Source organism: Rattus rattus, chromosome 1 (assembly GCF_011064425.1).
Source record: "Rattus rattus isolate New Zealand chromosome 1, Rrattus_CSIRO_v1, whole genome shotgun sequence".
Taxonomy (NCBI): Eukaryota; Metazoa; Chordata; class Mammalia; order Rodentia; family Muridae; genus Rattus; species Rattus rattus.
Window position 1 is genome coordinate 131,778,524 of NC_046154.1, and position 25,141 is coordinate 131,803,664.

Consider the following 25,141-nt stretch of genomic DNA (forward strand, 5'->3'; position numbering starts at 1 on the left):
TCATGAGGGGGAGAGCAGAAGAAAACCTGTTACTTTGCATGAAAATGGAAGATAGTCTGTGCTTCTAGACTCCGACATAGCATCATCATTTGGGTGAGCTACGGAGCAGAATCACAGAATCAACATCCCATTTATATCTCTCTCTTTGGAAGAAGAGCTGTCCTCACAGCAGTGGTTCTCAAGCTGTGGGTTGCAACCCCTTTGAGGATCAAATGACCCTTTCACAGGGTCGCCTAAGACCATCTAAAAACATATATTTACATTATGATTCATTAAAGTAGCAAAATTATAGTTATGGGGTAGCAATGAAAATAGTTTTATGGTTGAGGGTCACACAACGTGAGGAACTAAGTTGAAGGGTTGCAGCATTAGGAGGGTTGAGAACCACTGCTTTACAGCATGGTTCTGTGCTGGCTTTATTATTTATGGCAGAGTGACCAGCTCCAGGAGAAAAGTTATACTTCCCCGACAATCAAGGTTCTAAACTGAAGTATATGTCTTCTGAAATCTTTAAGGAAAACTGAGCAGCTGAGGTTGGTGACATGGGCAGCTGGTGGCCCGGAAAACCTTTACTAAAGAAACATCAACTTCAGCACACAGGGCCAAGGCAAGAATTGAAGAATGAGGCCTTTAGATACATAGATAAACCAGTCAAGTGTGGTAAGTATAGCATATATGCTTAGGATCACAGAGAGATTACTTGGACTTAGCAAAGTCTTTCTGAAAATGCTGACACAGACAAGAAGGATACCACAAAGATACACAAGCCAGATAGAGAATCCAAGAGCATCCTGGTGTGTGTACAGTGCATAGATATTAACTGGCAGCAGTAAATGAGCCTCCACGGAGCCTGGGAGAGCCAAATCATACAAGAGATAGCCATTGAGCTGTGTTGAGTGGAAGGGTAACCTGGCTAAAACTGTGGCTTCAACAGAACTCATTGGTGGATGCTGAAAAGATTAATCTGAAAGGAACAAGTGTTGTCTGAGGAAAGCCAGTGAGTTTAGCTTTTCTGTAAAGTCTCACAAATGGCTGTAAAGATATCTATAGCTGCAAGCCGTTCAGTCAGTCCTGGAAATGTCACCTTGATAACATAAGGAATAAGGAATTGTGTATGTGTGCGGGACTTCAAAACATTGCCTATAAGTTTTGAAAATTCTGTTGGCCTATGTGTCCAGGAATAGGAATGATTACAATTATATATAGTCAAATTGGTTTTCCCCATTATATTTTTAGCATGCTGTGTACGTCAAGCACTGTATTCATGTTTGTGTGTGAATAATCAACCAGAGCTCCTAGCTACTTGGGATTCTAGCCTGACAGAAGCGAGAATCCCAAGGGCAGGCTTGGACGAGGAGTTGGACAGTTGGTTTACTCCATTTTAAAGGTTCACATTGCCTACAGTACATGGTCGACTCAGATGGGATATGGAATGGTAGGAAAGGAGGGTTTCACAACAGAGGTGGCAATGCCTTGGACCCCATTGGGAGTAGTCAGAAATGCCTGGCTTCTGGATCTGCGGTCATCCATGGACTCTGTAATAGTTGAAGCTGGGTTGGATTTGAATCTACTGAATATTGATGGGCTCTCCAAGTTTACCCAGCTGGAGAGTTAAATTTCTCAATCCACAACGTCGGAGTCAGTAAAGTTAGCTCTTACCACGTCATGCACCTCAGGGCTGCCTTGATTACTCCTCATTCGTTTGCCTTCTGCAAACACACTTTACAGGATGTCCCTTCTCAGTCTCCCTTGACCACCTCATCTCCTGATGGCAACTCTGGTTCTATACCAGCTTTTGGGCCACCAGAGGAATTTCCTTAAATGCTTTTGTTTTCCCTATACTAACATGCACGTACCTCCGGCTGGTAATTTTATTGATTTATTTTATCTTTTAATTACAACCAGCAATTTTTACAGCATTCCCCTGGGAAAATACAGAGGCATCGGTTAGATAATAATGGGCTGTGGGATTTGGATCATCTGGATTCCATCATGACTTATGACCTGGATGTATATCGTCATTTCTACACTGAATAATGCAAGATAATCCTCACTACTGGTACTGTTACTCCTCAGTACGATATGGACATGATTTGAGCCTTCCCTCTCCCCCACAGAAAATGTACTTATGTTAGAAGCCTCCTTCTCAGATGGTAAATTTGCTGAGTACAGGTAGGGTCAAGTGGGCTGTCTTTGTAACTTAGGGACACTCCCTTGCAGGAGTTGTATGAATGCAATGTCTACAGCTTCCTGTCTGCAATGTGATCTTTTCCCTATGCTTGTGTTACTGTTGTGTTAATAATCACACAAGGCCTTCAAAAGACCCAGGCTGTACTGGTGCTAAGCTGGTAGGTAGATGTCCAGAGCTATGAGCTGAATAAATTGCTTTTCTTTGTAAAGTTACCCAGTTTCCCACTTTTTGTTATAGTAAGAGAACTAGTAATATACGTTATGCAAGAAAATCAGTAAAGCCTATATGACCCTAAGTGTCTGCAGGACAGCTCGGTAGGAGGCAAAAGTTCATTCAAATATACAGAGAAACTTAAAGACTTGGAACTACATGTATCAGCTATGTCATGTAGAAGTATTTGTTTATGTCCGGGGCAATATTGTGTAAGACAAGCAAAAATGCTCTGAGTTCAAGTCCTGTCTATACTGATGTACCATGTGATCTTTAAAACCATATAGGTAGTATACAAATGTGTACATGTGTATTCAGTGAATGAATTAATCATGACTGAAGCAAATATGCGTGGGGGCATTTGCACCAAAAAGAAAAAAGTATTAAGAACGACTAAGACAGAAACACTAGCAACTTGCTTTGAGCGCTAACACTCTCAGAAGAATCTTGCTCTCCAGAGAGAGGAAGAGCCCAGAATCTCTACATCTAAGACATTCCCTTTACCTCTAAGGTGGCTTTCTCTACTTCTGGGTTTTTATCGCTCTACAACTCTAGTCTATTTTTCCCAAGAAGCTTCTCTAGAGCCCCAACAGTTCAGAACTAGGGCCTGGCCATGGGTTACCCAATCTTAGGGAGTGGCACTCCCACCTTCTACCTCCGCCAGATCTTAACTGAGGCCTCCAGCAAGAAGACAGAACGGCACCTGAAGCCATATGTCTGACACACTGAACCAAGGCCAGAGACCCTGCTTCTGATGTCTGTTCCATTGTCCCAGTCCTGAAGCCAGTGCATGCTGCTTCTCTGCCTTGCCAGCCCTCCTTCTGGCAAGCATGCCAATAGGTCTTCCCAGCCCTGCTGACCTGTACCTCACAGTCAGGCCTTCAGGATCCCTGGCAGTCACAGTGCCCACTTTAGTGCCTATAGCAGTATCCTCGCTAACGTTGGCTTGGAATATTCGCTGGGGAAATACAGGCACTTCGTTCACATCCGTCACGGTCAGCTCGAAGGAGGCAAAAGAACTAGCATTGTACTCTATGCCATTCACCAGTGGCTCAGGGTTTTCCGCTTTGAACACAATGCTAGTAACTGGTTCGGTTTCAAAATCAAGAGGCTGTGGAGGGAGAGAAAACAAGGGGGAAATTAATCTTGGAGTGAATAGCTCCCTTAAAGGATTTATTTCTTTTAAAAGTCATACAATCTTAACTGAAATCATCTTCTCAAGGAAACCAGAACAGAACTCTACTTCGTGTGCATTGGCTTGTCCAGAGAGAGACTCTAACACAGCCCTCCCCAGATTTAACCCTGGAGCACCCTACATATCTTCTCTGCAAAGTCTTGATTGTCCTCAGACAAAGGCACCTAAGAAAATATTTGTACTACAGAGATGTTCACAGGGTATGGAACAGTGATTTCAGAACCAAAGACCCAAAATGCAAGACCCTGGGAGAGGTGAACAGAGGCCATCTCGGCAGGAGGATGTGTTTCCATTCCGCCTGGATAGATAGGACCAAGAGTAAGAACGGGACATTGTTTCTGGCTCTGTGTAAGGAAGACTTTAACAGCCAGGCTCCCTAAAATGGAAAGAGTGGATTAAGAAAATGGTCCATTCCGAATTCTGTAAGTTTTCAAGCATACACTTAACTGCATGCCCTAGCACTGAAAGATTTAGCTATCCTATGAGCAACTGGCCCTATGGGACCTCATATCTCCCTCTGTGCAGGAGTCTACTGTTCTATAAGAAAAGAGAGGCCAAGAAGTAATGGCTCCTGCAGTGTAGGCCACCATCTCAAGACTCAAGGATCCCATAGGACTCTGAACTCCTATAAACTAAAATCTAAACAGTGTGTGTGTGTGTGTGTGTGTGTGTGTGTGTGTGTGTGTGTGTGTGTGTATTATTGTTATTTTAAGATGGGGGCACATGGACCTTTAAATTTCCATTATTTATTTGTATGTATATGCATGTTGGTACATGCATCCCATAGTACGTGTACCAAGATGAGAGGGTAAGCTGTGGGGTTAGCTCTCTCCTTTCACCATGTGGGTAAAACTCAGGTGGTCAGGCTTATGGAGTATGTCTTTGTCCACTGAGCCATCTTGCCAGCCCCAGTCAAGTAGTCAGGTAGTTTTTTATTGCTCTCATTTTGTTTTGTTTCGTCATCAGCTTCTCAAAAGGACCTAAAACACCAAAAACTAGAAAGAACCAATGCAAAGCCCAAAAGGATGTTGTGGAGGTTTGAATAGGCGTGGCCTCCGCAGACTCATCTGTTTGAATGCTTGGCCCATAGGGAGTGGCACTATTGGAGATGTGACCTTGTTGGGGGCAGGTGTTGCCTTGCTGAAGGCCGTGTGTCACTGTGTGGCAAGCTTTGAGGTCTTCTATATGTTCAAGCTGTGTCCAATGTAACACCCATTGTTGCTTTGAATCAAGATGTAGAACTCTCAGTTCCATCCAGCACCATGTCTGCCTGGACACTGGAAGGCTTCCTACCATGACAATTATGAACTAAAGCCCTGAAAATGTAAGCCAGATCCAATTAAACATTTTTCTTCATAAGAGTTTCCTGGGTCATGTTGTCTCTTCACAGCAATAAAACCCTAACTAAGACAGATACTATGTGTTGAGGAAGCAGCACTCATGACTTTATGTAGGTATATTGTTCTCAAAGACTCAAGACCTCTGGGCCTTCTCTTGTATCATTCTCTCATCAGTACACTGTAATGGTGACATCCATTCATGAAGTACAAGACAGACATAGGTGGCATTGACTCCGCCTGCCCTACTTACATCTGAACATTCGTTTCCCCCAGGAGCTGAGCAATACTGGTCTCCTCATCCCATCACATAGTGTAGATAGATGGGCTAACCCCCTCTGCAACTGCATGACACTCCAGCCAGGGCTTTGGCTGTGTTGTTCTTATTCTGTCCAATTGCTGGCCATCAGCTCTGTGAGAGGAAGGACTGTCTAGTCACCTCACTTCTCATTCCTGCCTGACACACAGTACCCATAGTTCATCAGTTAGGGGGTACAGAGATGAAGACTTGATCCTTGAAAGTTTCAATGGAAAGAAAATTGTAATACAATTGTATGTATGTATGTATGTATGTATGTATGTATGACTATATATAGCCATAATTTGTGATACATATATATCACATCTTTTTCTACATCCAATGGGCTTAAATCCATCCCTGAGGAATGGTTGTTGCACTTCAAAGAGCCTAATCTAAGGTCCATGCTCCAGAGGAAGTCTCCAGCTACCCTGTCCCTTAGCACTGTGTTATGTCCATTACCAAAATGCTCTTGCCGAGATATGCTTGGTCGGTGCTATGGGAGGAGAGACTGTTAGGCACTTAGTTTAACGTAAAATACAGAATCTCTCTTGATCATTGTCAATAGGAGGATAAGCCTCTGGTACAGCTGTGACCTTCAGAGTTCCAGGACGCCAGCTGTGTTCTGAGAGTACCTTCTAGTGGTCAGCCTGCCAAATTTTGACACTCAAGTTCTATAGTCACAATGCCTGAGGAACAGAGAGCTGAGACTTCAGGTCCCTAACTTCAGGTTCTACAATTGCTTGTGTGTTTATTAGTAACTGGAGATGAAACGAATTTCAATTAATCATTCAGTCAAGCAATACTCAGTATCCTCATCTGCCATGTGTCGAGCAAAATTCTAGACACAGTAAATACAGCAACACACAAAACAAGGATTGCGAGCATCCTTGGCGAGTGGCCTGGCTCCACTTTAATGGTACCTAATGTATGGCTTATGTGGAAGGAGAGCTGTGGTTCTCCACTGCCATCATCTCCTTAAAGGACCCAATCACTGCACATGGTCAGGTTAGCTGTCAATGCTACATGAGAAGATACCGCAAAGAAAGGAATGACATGCAGCAGGTGTTTACTGGGACAGACATCCCCCTATCTTCTCTGAATCCCTAGTGTGGAGAAAGGAGACAGATGACCTGGTCTGCACCACCATGCTTGGCAGACTATCCATCCCAATTCTGAAAACACCCCTTCCTCCACCCTTTCCTTCTTCTCTCTCCATGTGGAGAGCCAGGAATAGGAGGGGGAAGCTGTGATTGTATGCTCTCCAAATGTCAGACTTCCACAGACGGCTATGGGTATTATACCCCGAACTCTGCCGAACCCAGTAGGCACCCTTGCCAGAGGGGGTATAAGTGGCAATGCACACTCTTTTCTTGTGGTGACCAAATACCTGACAAAAGGCAGCTTAAGAGTTACTTTTGCTTACAACTTATGAAGAGACTCAAGGAAGGCCTGGCTGGTCACGTGTCTGCTGTCAGAAAGCGAATAAATGCATAGGAAGTAAGGCTGGCCCATAAAACTTCTAAACTCTCGCCATAGTTTCTTAGACAAAGCTTCACCTCCCAGAGGATCCAAAACCTTACAAAATAGCACCACCAGCTTGAGGCCAACTGTCCAAACAGGAGACTAAGGGCAACATTTCATTCAAATAGTCAATGCGATCCTGTCTGTGGCTGGTTCCAGACGAGTGTTATTTTTCTCTCCTTCACTTGTTTTCATTTTCTGTGCAACTATTCTGCTTGGCCTTCACTTTTAGCCTTTACTCTCATCTTTCCATTACTCTAGTTCAAAACATTTTTAAAGCCTTTTTTTTTTAATCCCAACCAACAAGCAACATCCCAACAGATTCTCTGTTGCACCTCTCCTTGTTCACCTGGAAGGCTTTGAGCTCTCCCCATGGAAAGTGCTTTAACTCAATACCTATTGCATGGTGTTGGTTCCAAATGAGTCATCTGGTAAACCCATGATGAGCTCTAACACAAATTATGCAGTTACAAAAGAGAAAAATTGAAACTCAGGTTCAGGATGAGAAACAGGAATAGGCTGAGGGAAAGTTGGAGAGACCCTGGAGAAAGACATGGGGACTGTGAGTTAATACTTTATCTCCAAAACACTCTAGTCTTTATAAGAAGCAGAGAAAAGCCAACTGGACTTAGCAACATGGTAAAGGACGGGGTTGCAGTTCTTAAAATTTCTTTGTGGTGAAAAGCACTGGCCCCTCACTCAGACTCATAAGCTAACTAAAATCAGGACAAAAGTCTGTCACCTTCCTTCATTTCACATCTGTCTCCTGTCTTAAAATTTCCTGATCACCTTCCTAATTAGCTCTGTTCATGGCCATGTTAATTACATAAGGAACATCTGTCTACAGTCTCATCTCTGGAGATAGAGAGAAGGCTTAGCAGATAAATATTTGAGGAGATCTTAGTTTGGTTCCTAGAATCCACATCAGATGACTTCTGTGTGCATGTGCAAGTGTCACCTCTGCCTATTGGTCATGACATAATCATGGGTAGAATAATCTGCTTTATTTATGTATTAATAATCATTAAGTGGGCTACCTACCTTTCTGATCTTGACATATCCTGTATTGGTCATGGGATCTGTGACAACTTCCAGTCTTCCCTCAGTGTCTCCCTGTACAATCTTGTACAGAATTTTAGAGCTCCCTGTAAAGGGCTCATCAGCATCAGTAGCTTGGATGATTAAGATGGTGGATCCGATGGCTGTGTCTTCAGAAAGAGTCTTGCTTCCGTACTGAGGAAGAAACAAGAAAGGTAACCGAAGGTCCATGTCATTGAGTTTACTGGCTAAAGGGTGAACAACTCAGAGATCCCAGAAATCACAGCTGGTTTTAATACCCAGCATGGTTTTCCTCTGGATGAACACGCAATAGTTGACTTTAACATTATTTGTTCTTATGAACTGAAATCCACACCAAGGAACATAACAACTTAGACATTCTAGAAGGATTCTAAATAGACTTCCCCTCCAACATCCACAGGCTTAATAACTATGATTATTTGAATAATAATGATATCAATAGCTGTAATATGTAAGTGCCTATGGTGTAACAGATACTTCTAATTCCTGAATCAACCAAGGGATAGACATTAGGAGCCCAAAATATTGAAGTCAGAGTTGGCTACCGATCCTAAACTTGCTGTTTGTTAGTTGAATAGTGCAGTTATCTCATTTCTTTAAACGTGGTCTCACTTGTCTAATAGGAGAATGCAACCTGTGGTCACTAGGGGACAATGTGTGTAGAGTCTCTAAATGGCTGGTATACAGTGCTTATGAAAGATGAGTGGCAAAATACACTATAGGGCCACAAACTTACCAGTGACACTTGACAGAGGAGCCAACATAGTCAACCCCACCCAGGCTAACACAACTAGTATGATCAAAACCAAACCCCCAAAGCCTGTGTTCCTCACACTCCCATAAAGTATTCTGACTCCCATGAAGCCGCAAGATCCACTCTTTCCCACATCATGATCTTAAAAATGGAAACAGCCAGGGTCCAAGAGAAGATGCTGGCCACGGAATAAGCTAGCCTAGCCAGGTTCGCATCTCCAAGCTTTTACTCCCCACTGAGAATTCTTCTGCTCAGTCTACTTGACCACTGCCTGCTGAAAGGCAGGGAACACACAACACTAGGGAGTGAAAAATACCCCAGAGGATAGAAGCTGGGAATAAAATGAATTCTTTATTTCATGCTTGCTTCACCTCAGGGCTGTTAGACAAGATACGTTCCATCACACTTGTTAGGGTTCTGAGCTCTACTGTAAATTAATTCCCTTCTTTGTTATAGCCTTGCCTCTGTTTTGATTTATAGACATCATCAGGAGGCTCTGGGCTGCCTCAAAACTGACTTCTTACATAACAATCTAGTCAAGTTGGCTTCTCTCTCTCCCCAGAGCTAAATAAATTGAGACATTCCTTTCAGGGGTACAATGATCACACCACATTATAACCACAATTTGCCCTGATGTCCTTCCTGCCCTGACGTGTGTTACTCTACATTCAATGCTAATTCTTGTGGATATAGGGAGCACATTTCTCTTAGGCTTAAGCCAGAGATATTTTTCCTCTTTCCTTTCCTCTTACCTGGTTAAACACAAAATGAGTTGAAGTCGCCAATATGTCTAATCCCAAACACTTGGCATAGATCTAGTAGCCCTATCTATTGGTCATTGTATGCAAAATCTACAACAAGCCACAAGCAGCCATTTAATTTTCCGTCAGAAAAAGATTGTGGTTGTAGCTTTTAAGGAGCATTTAGAATAAATGAGCTGCTGACAAGAGTTTATAAATAGACACCCCCCCCAAATACTCTCAGTAGACCTTAGTGCCCCTAAGGACACATGTGAAGATGGCAGCTGGTTTTTATTGATGCATCAACCAGGCTACCTGGCACATTGTCTGAATTTTTATTTAAATGAAAGGCTCATTAATATGATCCAAACCAAAATAAAACAAATAGTGACATCTACTCACGTCTGATCTTTCAAAGATGGGAATCTGATCGTTGATATCAATAACGTTGACTTGAAGAGAACAGAGAGTCTTGAAACCTGGAAACCAAAGTCACGTCACAGAATTCTCATTGGAAATCATGCACTGGCAGCAGGACTTGGTAAGGAAAGTATTGGCGAGAGACATGCATGACAGCTGCTGCCACAATTCCACAGTTCGTGTGAATGGAGGCTGCTCTGTCCCCCACCTCACCCAGAAGCAGGTCAACGAGAGGAGATGGGAGCCAGACTGGCCCTTGAGATGCTCTCCTGAGCACCACACTGCCCTATCCTTGGGAAAGCTTTTCAACAACCAGGATGGTTGCTTTTCTCTGAAGTAGCTCCCTTACCTGAGAGGTGAATATTATATAATCTCTGATAGCCAAAGCAAAACTGTCACTGTGTACAATTCTGCTGAGCATCCTACAGACTGCCTTCTCTCTGAGTGCATCTGTCCAGCATCAATTCCACCCAGTATGGTGAGGAGGTTCAAGGTCACCTGCTTTCTCTCGGGATAAACTGGCATGGTTCACCTCCAAGCGAGGCTAAGAGGTAGCTCACAGAAATGGCCCAGGCTTTGAGGGTGGTTTGACAATTTGAGGACTAATTGGAACCAGCCGGTGGATCCTAGACGCAAGATGAGCTTGGCCTGCAAGTGTACTATGGGACAGTATCTAGGAAGACCGTCACAATGACAGTAGACAGGACATCCCTATGGATTGTTAACTTGTGTATCCATCTGTTGTGGTTTGCCTTGGAGTTCTCTCTGAATTTGTAAAATAAAGGCAAGAGCTCGAGATTTGGGCAGAGGGAGGAGTCGGGAGCGAGAGGGGAGGAGTCAGGAGAGGGGAGGAGTCAGGAGGGGGAGGAGTCGGGAGGGGGAGGAGTCAGGGGAGGAGAAAGGAAAGAAGCGAGGAGAGAGTTGTCATGGGAGAAGGAGAAGCTGCTGGAGACCTGGCAAATAAAAGGTGCAAGGGATGAGGGATTTGGGAGCTAGGAATAGGACAGTGTAGGGTGGATCTGCCCAATCTAGACGCTAGATTGTTTTCATATTAATTGAGTTGCATTTTCTTTGTACTGGCCGATTTGGGTTGGAGAGGAAACTGCAACAAACTGCAACATCCATCTTTCTTGACAAATAGGGTACTCCCTTAAGGACAGACACTGGGTCGGTTTATCTGTGTGTCCCTAATGCTTCATCTGGTACCTTTGCAAGGCAAGTGATTAGATACTGAAGGCACGGGTGAGAGTCAGTATGAGAGTCTACCACCTTTCCATGGACAGCATGATATAAATTTATCTCATTGGACCTCTTAACATAGTGATAAACAGCATCAGACCTTCATTGTGTGTCAATTCACTAGCTACCTGACCGACAGGCAGTTTGTACTGGAACCTGCTTAACTCAAGTTCAGCATCCAAGGGAAAGGGAAAAAAGTAAGAAATACATATGAACCACTGGTCCTTTCCTTTCCACACCTATGTAAACTGTGTTCCTCAGAAAACAATTGCAGAATTATTTCATGAGCCAGTTACCTCCTAGGACTCTGAGTACCCCAGAGATAACAGTACATTTGTCTGTGGATGTGGAGATGCGTTTGAGAATGGGAAGTTCCCGGGAGCTTCTTAAAGATTCCTCTGCTTCAGGGAGAGGAGAGGTTAAACAGGACCCACTCTGACAGTATACAGGGATTAAGGGAAAAGGTCTCCTGTTGTTGTCTAGTGGGCAATTTGAGGCTGGCCAGAATTGGCAGAACTCTCTCTCCAAAGACACATTTCTCTACTTCTTCAGACACAGATCATTTTTAGCCTGGAAACAAGGATAGGGCTAGAATTTTTCCTGTCCTGTAATTACAGTAGTCGTGAGACTGTGCCTGGTGACTGTAACAGCTGAACTGGCGGTGTCTGCACTGTTAGGCTGTGACCAACACTACGCTTGTGCCTCATCTGCCATTGGCACCAGACAATTACTGAGCAAGTAGTGAAGCAAAGACAGGCCTATCCCCAGAGACAATGCCCTGCAGAATTCCAGACAGCCATTCGGAATTCTTCTTAGAGTGCTTAGTGGTCTAGAACATTGTTATCAAAACTCCTTCCATCACGATCAAGCCACTATTGCCATCTGGGGATGCCCTAGATTTCAAAGTTTCCTTTCTATCTTTCTTAAAGGCATTCCCCTTAAGATGGTCACTGAATCCCTCTTGACACCTAGTTCCCAGAGGACCAAAGACAATACGATGTCTCCTGATCTGAACCTCTAGCTCTTGAGAAAATCTGGAACTTCCTCACGTTCACAAAGATAGCATAGAATGCTTCTGGCATGAGAAGAGCCTCATGAATCCTAAGTAGGAGGAAAACAGGTATGTAAAGTCACCACATCAGGTACAGTGCTTACCTATGTCAGACACCTCTACTGTTAAGTTGTACTGAGGACTGTCTTGCTTCTTCAAGGACTGTTTACCCAACTGGACCTTTCCCTCATATTCGTCAATGAGAAAGAGGTCATCTGAGGGAACTTTGGGTGTTTGGTCTACAAGTTTGTACTTCAAAATACTGTTGATACTGTTAGCTTCATCCATATCGTGGGCAGCAAAGATTCCAATGCTACTACCTATGGAGAGAAAAGGACAATTCACACTGGTTCATAAAGCAGCTTCCTAGAAAACATGGGGAACAGTTGTGGGTAATGAAAGAAGACATTTAGATTTACTTTGGCTCCTTGCATTTTTCCATGGTATGCTTCATTGAACACTGTGGCATCCAAGACTTCCATACAGTATTGTTAATTGAGAGACTTAAACAAAAATCTGCCTTCTCAGACACCTAGAGGATGGACGCATGATGTCAAGGTGTTGAGGAGGTTGATTTCCTTTAAGCTTCTCTCCCTAGCTATTTCTTCCTCCTCCCTGTGTACCTCCTCTTTGTACCTCAGCATCCGAAGTTATCATAGGAACTCCAGTCAGATTAGATTAAGGCCACCATCAGGTCCTCATCCTACTTGTCTTGTGTTTGTGCGTATACATGCATATCCATGTGATGTGGGAGTCGGAGGGCAATTTCTGCCTCATCCCTCAGAAGCTACCCACCCTGAGTTTTTGTTGTTCTTGTTTTTCTTTTGTTTGGTTTGTGGTTGTTGTTTGCTTGGTTTGGTTTCGTTTTTTAAAAAGGGTCTCTAGCTCCCTCTCTCTCCAAAATCTTGCTAGGTTTGTTTAAGTTGTCTGACCAGTGAACCCCAGTAATCTACCTGTCTCTTCCTCTCCAGCACTGGGATTACAAATATGTACTATCATGCCTGGCTTTGACTGTGTCAGCGGATCTAAGCCAGGTCCTTATAGTTTCAGGGTAAGAAATGTACTGACTAAGCTATCTTACCAGCCCCTCATCCTACCCAGCCCCACATCCTACCCAGCCTGGCATCCTATTCAACCTCCTCTTTAAAACATCTACATCCACAGAGCCATATTCTGAACTTAGAACTCTACCCTATGAACTGGAGAGGGGAAACAACTTATCCCACACAAGATTTAGTGGGAACTACATAGTGTACCTCCTGCTCCTCACCCACCCAAAGGAATCTACATCCACCTCCAACCTCTGTGGGAGACCCTTTTTGAAAATAGAGCCATTTGAAATATAAGCAGCTACACTACTGAGGTGAAATCACCCATACATAAAGGGAGAATGTGGAGACACAGAGGGAGGTGAAGAAGAGGAGGAAGGAAGAGATCTGCAGGAGAGAGAGAGAGAGAGAGAGAGAGAGAGAGAGAGAGAGAGAGAACAAACCCCTCAGAAGTTGTCAACATTCTTGTTGACAACAGTATTGTTCCCATGAATGTAAAACTATCAGGAGACAAAATGAAAGATCAAAAGGGCAAGCATGCCCGAGGCTCAACTTCACTCGCCAGCTCCCTCTGTTATCACTGGCTTCCTCCAAAGGGATTACATTGAACTTGGTATTGTCTACTTATTGTGGGATCTCTGGATGTGGATGGAAAGGATCAAGATCTTTAGCAAGCTGGGTGAGGTTATCTCTTGAACATGAGCTGTTTAGAAGTCCAGTAAGATAACTGAAGGGAAAATCTTGCAAGGAGGACCCTTCTGGACATGTGGACAGGATGCTGCTGTGCAGTGACTGTCACTGAAACAGTGGCTGTGATGGCAGTTATAAAAGCATCAACCTAAGAGGACCAGAGATAGTGTTCATTTCAAAACACTGGACCCGTATGACTTTCAGGATACCTTCGATCTCTGTGCTGTTCTAGACATGGACAATGGACTGCAGAATAGGTCTACCTGAGACTCCAGAGGCTAGAGAGGGATCACAGAAGCAACAAGGAAGGCAGGTCCATGCCATTGAACAGCTCTCATGTCTTACCCAAGACTTCATTCTCCTGGACTTCAAATACAGTCACTGGAGAGAGACATGTCGGTGGGTTGTCGTTAATGTCAATAACTTTCACACGAATTTCCAGTGGATATGCGAGGGGTTTTCCATTCTCATCCTTGGCAGTGGCAAAGAAAACATGCTGCAACACGAAGGTCAAAGGTCAGAAGACGCCTTCACTGTCCGTTTAACAGGTGGAGAAGAGTAACTGATTTGCTAACCGTTTCTCAACCTGAGTGTCAACATACTTAGAACTGAGAAAAGAGGGTGAGGAGAGTGAATTTCATCATCCACAGACATACTAACCCCCCCACACACACACACATACACAATAGTCAGTTCTAAGTATGTTGGTTAGACTTGTGGGGAAGTTATCGAATCACCATGCCTTTGAGAATGTATAAATGTCAAGGATCCAGAACATAGTTTTGGTTTGGTTTTTTTGCTTTTTAATGTACTGTAAGTAGACATAGGATTTGTCTTGTGGGCACGGAACGTCCCGTTTCACTCACAGAGTCCTTTTCCTCACGGTCCAAAGGCTGAGTCACGTAAATATTTCCTTCTTGGTCGATCGAGAATGGAAACTGTGGCAGCTTCTCCTTGTTGATTAAGGAATAGTGGGCCCCTGGGTCGTTCCACTGCACCTGCATGGCCAAGCAAATGGTGGAGAAAGACAAGAGGACAAAGAGACTGAAAAGGTGATCAACGGCTTCTATATTCTCACTTCAGAATTTCTCACAACTCTGTCTGCACATGAGGAGTTTCTCAGGGCAACTCAACTTTAGCTCGACCTAAAAGCAGGCAGACAGGGGAATTCTTTCTTCCCTCAAGCAATCTTTACAAACTTGAAGAAGAGTCTGTGGGCTGTTTTCTTCTAGAACTCTGACTGGGTGTAACATTATGAAGACAAGTGCACTTCATATGATGTATGATGAACTTCTAGAATCCAAAGTTAAAATGAGTTCTGAGCAATAGAAGATTCCTTAAAGAGGTGGTTCTCAACCTTCCTAATGCTGTGACCCTTTAATACAGTTCCTCATGTTGTGGTGACCCCAACCATAAAATTATTCTCATTGCTAATTCATAGTTGTAACTTTGCTACTGCTGTGAATTGCAATGTAAATATCTGAGATGCAGGATAATTGATATAAACCCTATGAAAAGGTTGTTCAACCCCCAAAGGGGTCACAACCCCCAGGTTGAGAAGCACTGACTTAGACTCATTCATTCATTTAATTGAGACACATAGTGAGGTGCACCCCTCAAATATTAGAGGCTGAAAGATCTCAGAAATAAAAATAACTACCAGTCTCTAGAGTTATTCTCCAAACAACAACAACAAAGATACTCAAAAGTAAGACCTGATACATAGGCAGACAGGGCCTGGTTTCTCTGGTATTATTACTAACAACATATGTTGATGCTATATCACAAGTCATTCAACCTACTAGAAAGCAGCTATATTTCACACTGCTGGGTGAAAACAATAAAACACCCCCAATAAAGTGTGTGTGTGTGTGTGTGTGTGTGTGTGTGTGTGTGTGTGTGTGTGTGCGCGCGCGCGCGCGCGCATGCGTGCACTCAGGCCAAGTTTTCTGCTCATGATGATCAACTTTAGAGATGTAGGGCCTTGATTACTTAGTTTGCTTTATAACTGTATCTAGTAAAACAATTAGTGAAGACCACGAAGATAGGTCTCTACACACCAAGGTATGGGTCTGAGATAGCTGTAGATGTCACTTAGACACTACCTGAGTGATTTTGATGGGGTGAGGATCAGTTAAGTTTTCTCGAATCTCCACAGGCTCTGGTGCTTTCCAGATGTTCTCTCTGACAGTAATATCCACAGATGTGGTATCACTGAAGGAATTCTCATTCTGGCCCCCCATGTCCTTCACAGAGACCACCAGGTTGTAGTAAGGATTCTTTATTGGATCCAATACCTGAGAACCTGTAGAAGTAGGGGAGGAGAAGGAGAAAAAAATGTGTCCCCACAGGTGACAGACCTTTCTCCGACTGAAGTTTGTGAGGGCTTGCCTTGACTCACCTTCCGGGGTAAGCGAGATTGCCCCTGTTTTGTTGTCGATCTGGAAGTACATAACATTGTTGATATTGGGAAGCTGGATGACAATTTGATAAAAAAGCTGGCCATTGGGAGTAGCCGGGTCATCCAGGTCTGTAGCATTGACATACATGAAAGGCTTTCCTGATAACAAAGCAAACACAGAAGAAAAGAATTGGAACGTAAACCATGTCCATCTGTGTCCTGCCTTGGGAGATGCAGAGAGAGAGTGGAAGAAAGGGCCCTAGTTCCCAGCTGGGAAAATGAATTTTTATTTTTCTTCCTATCCTTATGGTAGGGTTTCTTCAAGGTATGGTCCAGGAGCCTATCAGAGTCCCCAAGCATATTTCAAGAAGTTTATGGTGTTTGAAATCATATCTGGAAAAGATCCACTGAAGAACAAGATAATTGAGTCGATTTTAATGTAAAATTGTACAAAACATATCATTAATATATTGCTACTCGTCTGCAAGAAATGCTATTAAAATAGTCCTCATTTCCTAAAGACGATCTGTGTGAGGCTAATTTTCCTCGTATACTACTTCAACCAAAGCAGCATGTGGTGACAGTATGGTTGCAGAAACACACCTTCAGCCCAATTATTTTTATTCATCCCGACATCAAAGAAACTTGCAATGATTCAAACGATGTCATCTTTCTCAATAAACTATTTTTGTCTCGAAAAATATACCTTCCATTAAACACTCCATTTCTTTTAAATTATTTAATAATAAGTGTCTTACTTTCTAGTTAGCCAGTGCCACACTGGACTCATCTTGTGAAAGCACAATTTTGAATTCCAGAAAATTTCCAGTCAATTGTTTTTCAAAAGTTTTTGTAAATTTGATTACAAAAAAAAAATCATGCAAATAAAAACACCATATACTGAAACTAACCAAACCTAAAGCCTATAGACTTATGTATTAATAGCACTGGTAATTTGAAATCGGCCATGCTAAGGTAGTCATACCATGAAATCTTGCAAAGGGCACAAATCACACATCTTCCCACTCACCCCAGGAGAAACAGCTATTAAACACTGACCAAGATACACCTGGAATAATTCACCGGTTTAAAATTTTCTATATGCTTCCTCCAGCTTTTAAGATAACACAGGAGTTCCGCAATTTTGAAAATCATTTCTCTAGATTTGATTCATGGAGAAAAAAGTCTCTTCTGTCTAGAAGAGTCTGTCTAGAAGCAAAGTCTACATAAGTGAGTCGTTGGTATTCCATCTAGGGACAGGGACAGTGCAGCCATCCATGAATGGTTACTTGGCTACTGGAGACTGAAGAAAGAAAAAGTCGCACAAATGATTCCATGATATGAGTGGATGGAAATATCAAGGGTCTAGACATAGAGGGTCAGTCAACATAGAAGAGTGGGCCCCAGCTGGGGAACACAGAAGGAAAGAAGCCAACAGCGACTAAGTACCCCCAAGGATATGGAACAGCAAGCTCATCTTTCCAGACAGTCCTTGGGTGTTCTCAAGCCGTGTGGTATTTGAAAGTTCACCAAAGAATCATAGTTTTGACTTTCACTGTACATTTGTCAACATCTAGTGACTCTTTTTAATGGTTTGCTTCATTTTTTTTTGAGCTGGGGACCAACCCAGGGCCTTAAACGCTAGGCAAGCGCTCTACCACTGAGCTAAATCCCCAACCCGATTTGCTTCATTTTTAATTGGGGGGAGGGGTACTGCACACAAACGTGGGTGCCCTCAGAGGCCAAAAGAAAACATTGACTGCCTTAAAGCTAAGGCTATAGGCAATGAAAGAGTCTCCCAGTATGAGTGCTTGGAACTGAGCTCAGGGTCCTTTGAAGAGCAGAAAGGCTTTTGCTAAGCCCTATCTCTCGAACTCCTAGAGGTATTTTTTATTGTCACAGCTTAGAGAGGGGAGCGGTTCTGACATCTCATAGACAGACATCAGAGATACTTCAAAGCATCCTGCAGTACCCAAGACTAAACAAGGCCAAGGATGGGAGACTTTGGTCCAGAACAACTGACACAATAAAATGGCGCTCACATCGCTATGGAATTTACATAAACTGAGTCTTGAGGAGCTATAGTGACGACTGCCAGCCACACAATGCCACTCTTTCATCATTCCACAGACATATCCAGAGTGCCTATTTTACCTGGGCGCGAGTTCTGCCTCACTGAGCCTTCATATCTTGTCTGGAGAAATGTGGGTCGGTTGTCATTGATGTCCTTGACTTCTATGATGATGGGGACTGGGCCATCCACTATAGCTCCCTGAGAATCCAAGGCTGCAAGCTGTTGTTGAAGAAATGAAAACCACCTTGTGACCCTGGACTTCAGAGACATGCCCAAAAGTCACTTATAGGAACTTAAAATTCAAAGGACCGAAGGCCTGTTGACTGCAGAAAATAAAAACCCACAAAAGCCCAGATTAGGTGCTGCTAAAATAGGGGTCCAATCAGTTAAGCCAGTCTGATGGCAGAGGCTTTCTAGATGGGCAGGGGACTGGACACAGGGCACGACTCATATGATGGTGTGCTATGACCCCTCAGAGATGGCATGGTGGTCAGTCCACAGAGCCCATGGCAGAAAGCAAACTATAGACGCTTCCAACTTTCTCTTTTTCAGTTAGCGCTCTGCCCTTCTAGCTACTCAGAACCCACTAGGAAGCTGTGGGGAAAGGAAAGGAAGGGGACTTCCAGCGGGACCATTAGGTCCTTCTGCATTCTGGGGTCGCCGTGGCTCTGCGCAGCACTGATGCTGCCTTCATTGTGGGTGTGGAGCCCACACAACAGCCACATCCCGAGCACCAGGGCACATGAGACACCCAGTGCTGAGTTTCAGCCCCAGTAAGGTCATCTGAGGATTTTGATCATGTAAATTGCATGACTATGGTCAAAAAAGTCCTCTGTAATTGGTTTCGAAAAGGTGGGGAGAAGGAGGGAAGAAGGAAAGGGGGAGGGAGAGGGAGGGAACAAGGCGGGAGGGAAGAAGGGAGGGAGGGATTGCAGTTTTTAATGTCGGGAGAGCTGAATAAGAAGCAAGGAATAAAGGTGCTGGAAGATTCTGGGACTAGGGAGCTACAGAAGCCTGAGTGTCACCCACTGGTCTCAGCTCACCTGCAGATGATGAACTGCCCTTGTTTCTCTGTCCAGGACTCTCGTGTGATAAAGAAGTCCATCCTTTTCTATCTTAAATATACCATCCGTCTCTCCTGTTAGCTCAAAAGCCACAGCTGGAGGGTTGGCCTTAAACTGAGACAAAGCAAAGAAATCAGATCAAGTTCTGAGGAAAACACAATGCTGTAGAATCTGTACAAAGACACCAATCCCCATATTTCCTTTGTACAAACATGAATACTAAGAAACCCTGAGCCCTTTTTGGTAGCAAATGCTAACATCTTGTCTGGGCATTCTTCAGGTAGCATTCGGAACACATTTCTCTCAATAAGCAAAGTATCATACCATCTGAGGGAAGGCTGTGGTGCTTTAAACTGTAGCTAAGGCTAAAAGATAGTTTTCACTGAATATCTGAGGGCCCTGATGTTATTAGCACCTAAGAAACATTGAGAATTCTAGCTTTATTGCCAGAACCAAAAGATGTCACTCAATACTTTAAAACTTGTGACAAAGTTGAAGACATGGGTAAATGTTGAGGAAAACAGTCTACACGTGCCTTCACTGTCACATATTCCTGAATGGTAATCTTCATGGTGACCTTGGAATTCTACATGAAACTAAGAATATAGAAAAGTTGTTCAACTTTATTAATAACTTTAAGTACATCTCATGGATATTGGGCTGCAAAGAAATAGATACTGTTGATGGGATATAATTCATATGGCCCACCTGGAAATGACTTGAGATATAAGGTATGAGTCTTTGATAGAAGACAGTAACAGACTGTTACCCAAGTACACAAGAGTAAAGCCAGGCTGTGGTTGTCTCGGACACAGAAGTGTTCATGTCAGCAATATGTACAAAGGAGGTGAGAACAGCATGGATAAACAGGGCTTTACAAATTCGCTTGTTGATATTACATGGCTGTTAATAAACAGTGCCACCGTTAGGGCCTTAAGACGGGTCTGACATCAATGGAAGAGGTGGAGTGAGACTGCATGAAAATGGTGGATAGTGGCATACACCAATGTATCAACTTCGTCAGAGCATCGGGACTGACCAAAACCCTCCTAGATGACAACAAGCACCCAATTCTGATGCCTTAATTTGCCTGATGCCATTGACATTTTGGCTCAGTGTGAAAGAGGATAGAAGGGACAGGACAGCCTCACCATTCCAGTGTGGCAGTGGGCAGAAAAGACAGCCACTCCCAAAGCCACTGCCAGAGAACCATTATTATCTAGGCTGCTGGTGTCTTTATTTATTGAGTCAGTTCTCTGTTAGCATCCTCGGACTTCTATGGGAAAAAAAAAAAAACACATGCAAAACTGGTACGCATAGTACTTCACACTTGCGATCTCAGCATTCAGGAGGCTGAGGCAGGAGGATTGCTGTAAGCTTGAGACCAGCTTAGGATATATAGTGAGTACCAGGCCAACAAATAAAATCCCTCACGAAGGCTTAGGTAACATCACTGAAAAGAGGCTGAAAAAAAGTGTGTGTATATATATCTGAGTGAAGAAAGGAAAATGTCTTTTGGACAAGAGATGGATGTTGTACACATGAGCTAAATTAAAATTCCACCATGGGTGGGGGCAGCGCTACAAAGGCCCAGCCCTCCCTTAGGAAATATTGCAGTTGATGGTTACTGCAGGGAGGGAGAGTCACTATCCTTAGGAGAGGTGTGGCCACTGGCACACCACGCCCCAAAGGATGATCTCATACTATACACACATATATGCAGCTCTAATTGGAGTCAGGGGCTAAGAAACAAACATTTAAAAGGAGGGCAAGAAGTTGGGAAATGTGTGGGCAAGAGTCAGGGATGGGGGAATTGGAATGAAGAGTGGGAGATGGATATGATTAACATACACTGTATACAAGGTACATGTAAAACTTTCCAAAGAGAAATAACCTTCAGAACTGTCAGCCATGGCTCCTTCTGAAGCTGAGGCAGGAACAATAGCGGAAGCAAACGAGAGACTGGTCATGCGTTTAAAGGAAAGGCTAGAGAATAAACTGTCTGCAGGGGATTCTGCAAACCATGTGTGTTACTCCTTGGAGGCATCATCCATTAACTGAGCTGCCAGCATGGCCAGAAAAGGCCAGAGAAGACTCTAACCCCTCACCCCCGGCTCTGCACAAGTTTGAACTGAAGGGAAAGTCAAAGCTGTAAACTATCCACCACACAGCTGGCAATGTTCTGCAACATGTTCCAAGTGCCTGTTGGTAAAGGCTGAGACTTATTGATCTGATGGACCTAACGTAATCTCTGTCCAGCCATTCGCTGAGCACCAAGCTGAGCAGGAATTTCAGTGGCCTGATATAATAATGAATACTGACTTTTCAGGCTTAGCCCGTAAAAGCCACTAAAGAAGTAGAAGCAATACGCTCTGAGGAAGGAAGAGATAGGCTGTCTAGACTACCATATCACATCGTTTAAAATGTCTACTCTTCTCACATGGAGGGACCCATGGCTCCAGCTGCATGTGTAGCAGAGAATGGCCTTGTCTGGCATCAATAGGAGGAATAGCCCTTGGTCCTGTGAAGGCTTGTTTCCTCAATGTAGGGGAACGCCAGGGCATTGAGGAGGGAGTGGGTGGGTGGGAGTGGGAGCATCTTCATAGAAGCAGGGGGGGGGTATGAGAGGGGAAACAAAATTTTTATAAAAGGAGAAAAGTCTACTCTTCAATGACTGTGTGACATACAACTAAATAAACAGCCAAATAAGTAACATTGTAGATACAAAAACTGTTCCTAAGGAAACTCTGGTGTTGAACTTGCTAAAGATCCTAAACGATGTATTTTAAATAGGTCCAGAACTAAAGGAAGTCATCTTTAAAAGACTAGGGAAGTAAAGAAATATATCCAATAAAAAATTTTAAAAAAGACTAGGGAAAGCATGATAATAAGGCATACAAAATAGGGAATACAGGCACGAAGTGTTGGTTTTTTTTTTTTAAATAAAATTTCTCGAGTTAAAAATATATTAGCTAAAACAAATATTCCAGAGAACTTGAAAAAACATGTGAGCTAGTGGAAAACCAGAGGACTTGAAAATGAGCTACCCACCTTAAAATACAAAAAGAAAAAAAAAACAATATCAACAAAATGAATGCCAGAAAAGGCACCATCAAGCAAGTGAGCACATGGGCTGTAAGAGTCCCAAGAGGGGAGAAAGTGAAAAGGAGATAAAAGACTATTTGAAGACAGAATGTCCACTCGTAGACCCATCCATTAAGCTCAGTAAACTGCAGAAAGGAGAAAGCACAGACACATGATCCCAGTTGCAGCACAATCAAATATTTGAATGACAGAGTATGCTGGAAAATATCAGAAAGGACTGTAGTAAATCGAACATCATGACACACAGAACTTTTCAATAAAATGAGGAGATTCCTCAGTAAGGCCAAAGGCTGTGAGATAACACATACCAAGTGCTACACTTTATGAGACAAACAAGGCTTCTAATCCAATAAAACCATTATTCACAGCGAGGGTGAAGTTAAGCTAGAACCAGACAAAACAGAGATTAAGGCAAACTTGTTCTAGATAAAAAGAGCTAGGCAGGGTAGCTCATACCTATAATCCCAGCACTTGGGAAGCTAAGACCAAAAAAAAAAAAGAAAAGATTTCTTTCTAACCTGGGCTACAGAATAAGTTAATAGTCTGAGCTACAGAATGAGATCCTGTTCGAAAGGAAAGACAAGATACAGAATTAATATGCAGAAGCTATAGCTACTGTATTGTTCTAAGTGTATAACATTTGTATACCTAAATGTTAGAGACGGTCTCTAAAGTGCATCCAAGACTGGGAGAGCAGACAATGAAACTGCCATTACTGACGATTTCAATACTTCACTTTCAATAATGTGCAGATTAAATCAAGAACCAATAAGGAGAGAAAGCATTGAATAACACCACAGACAAACTAGAAGCTAACCGACAAAGCAAGCCATCCAACTAAAGCAAACTATACAGAATATTCTCCAGGATAAATCCTACACCAAGTGATAAAGCCATTTAAAAATACTTTAAAGGACACAAGTCAAATGAAAAACAATGGGCTGAAATTAGAAACCTATAATAAGCTAGAATCAGGGGTTTTACAGATATGTGAAGTAACAATATGCTTTCATAGCCAACAGGTTAAAGATGAATTCTAAGTGGAAATGGACCTAACCTAAATGTCCATTCCCTGGCCATTTCAACAGAACAGTATAAACACAGGCTCACAAGTATCTCTTGTAGGACACACAACCCTTTGGACATGTGTCCAGGTATAGCATAACTGGATGACAGGGTAATTCTATATGATAAAGATAGTGTTTGCCATTCCCACACCTAAGGCTCAGGAAACACTGTGGAAGAGGGGGTGAAGGACTGTAAGAGTCACAAGATGGGGGAGTCTCCTGTCAGATTGTGTCTCCTAGTGACTTCCACATAAGGAATAAGTATGTCAGAATATCGTGTGTGTGTGTGTGTGTGTGTGTGTACATACTTATATACTTGGGATAATAATTAGTGAAAAAGCCATAAATTTGAAGGAGAGTTGGGAGCGGATGTGGGAGGGTTTGGAGGGAAGATAAATGATGTAGTTATATTATAATCTCAAAGAAAGGGTCAGAATTCATGCAAATGATTTGAGCTGCACAAAAGATAATTAATAGGAATCTGTCTCGGTGGGATTAAAACTAAGGCATAATTGACTTTGGAACCAATTAAAATTATTTAAAAAGCACCTGTTAAATGATTTCCTACTTTGAATTATTTAAAGAAGAAATTTAAATGCATAATACTGTTGCTAAGAATGATCCCTAGTAGGGGCCATCAAAGGGAAACTTTGAAGGAGAGATAAGTGTTGTGTGCTGTGGACTCTGGGGTTTTACAGATCGTAGGTAGCTTATCTCTGGACCCTTCCTTGCTCTCTCTGCTTCCTACCACCACAGGTCAGGTTGCTTTCCTCCACCGGCCCTGCCTGCCACAGGTTGGAAGCCATGAGTCCAAATCTTTTCTCTTCAAGTCGTTCTCCTTCCACCCCCAGTAGTTTGTCATTGTTGCTTGAAAGTGAAATGCTACCCACGGGCTTGTGTGTTTGAGCGTTTGGGCCCCAGCTGGTGGCCATATTTTGGAATTTTTTGGAGGGAAGCTCACTGGAGGAAGTGCATCACAGGGTCACCAGAGAGAAGCTTAGAGGTTTTATAGCCTGACCCTGTCTTCCTGTTTCCTCTCAACTCACAGAGCAGGTATGAAATTGGAGCGGCTGGTTTCGCTCCTCCTGCCCTGCCTTCCATACCATGATGGACTATATCCTCTTGGATACAGTGAGCCAAAGGAAATCCTTCTTCTAGGTTGATTTTTGTCAGAGTATTTACCACAGCAGACGGAAATAAAACTAAAATCATCACAGTAATGGAAAAGGTGATTAACACGTCCAGTGTGCCTTGGGAAACCCCCAGGCAAGGACATCAACCTGCATTCAGAAGAGGCAGGAAGGAAATCAGGCTGTGGTCACACAGAGAAGTCCCCCCCACCCCAAATAAAACCAAACACAACAGAACAAAACCATCTCACAGGCCAAGCTCAGTGAGCAGATGTCCTAATGATCAGGAAGCCAGCACCTCTTGAAATGAGTAGCTTTTCCCCTCAGGGTAGGTGCAGAGTCATAATGCCCACCTCCTCTTGAAAGAATGAAGGCACTGGCCACAGGCGGTTAAGGGAGCCTGTGTGAGGATGCCCTATCTACCCCACTCTGCAACTTAGCTTCATCAGAGTCACGTTTGATAAAAACTGTCCGCCCGCCTCCATGTTCCTCCCTGCTGTTCGGCAGAGATGAGAGCAAAGT

General features: G+C 43.2%; 1 protein-coding gene across 1 annotated transcript in view; it reads right to left on the reverse strand.

Moving 5' to 3' along the window:
- Positions 1-25,141, reverse strand: part of Cdh17 (cadherin 17) — a 52,281-nt gene that overhangs the window by 13,765 nt on the left and 13,375 nt on the right. Inside the window, exons 4-13 of the mRNA XM_032905842.1 lie at positions 19,297-19,431; positions 18,334-18,472; positions 16,180-16,338; positions 15,884-16,083; positions 14,645-14,776; positions 14,124-14,274; positions 12,144-12,359; positions 9,732-9,808; positions 7,797-7,988; positions 3,268-3,512 (exon numbers count right to left, since the gene is read on the reverse strand). Of these exons, the coding sequence (XP_032761733.1) occupies positions 3,268-3,512; positions 7,797-7,988; positions 9,732-9,808; positions 12,144-12,359; positions 14,124-14,274; positions 14,645-14,776; positions 15,884-16,083; positions 16,180-16,338; positions 18,334-18,472; positions 19,297-19,431 (1,646 nt within the window). The remainder of the gene's footprint in view (positions 1-3,267; positions 3,513-7,796; positions 7,989-9,731; positions 9,809-12,143; positions 12,360-14,123; positions 14,275-14,644; positions 14,777-15,883; positions 16,084-16,179; positions 16,339-18,333; positions 18,473-19,296; positions 19,432-25,141) is intronic.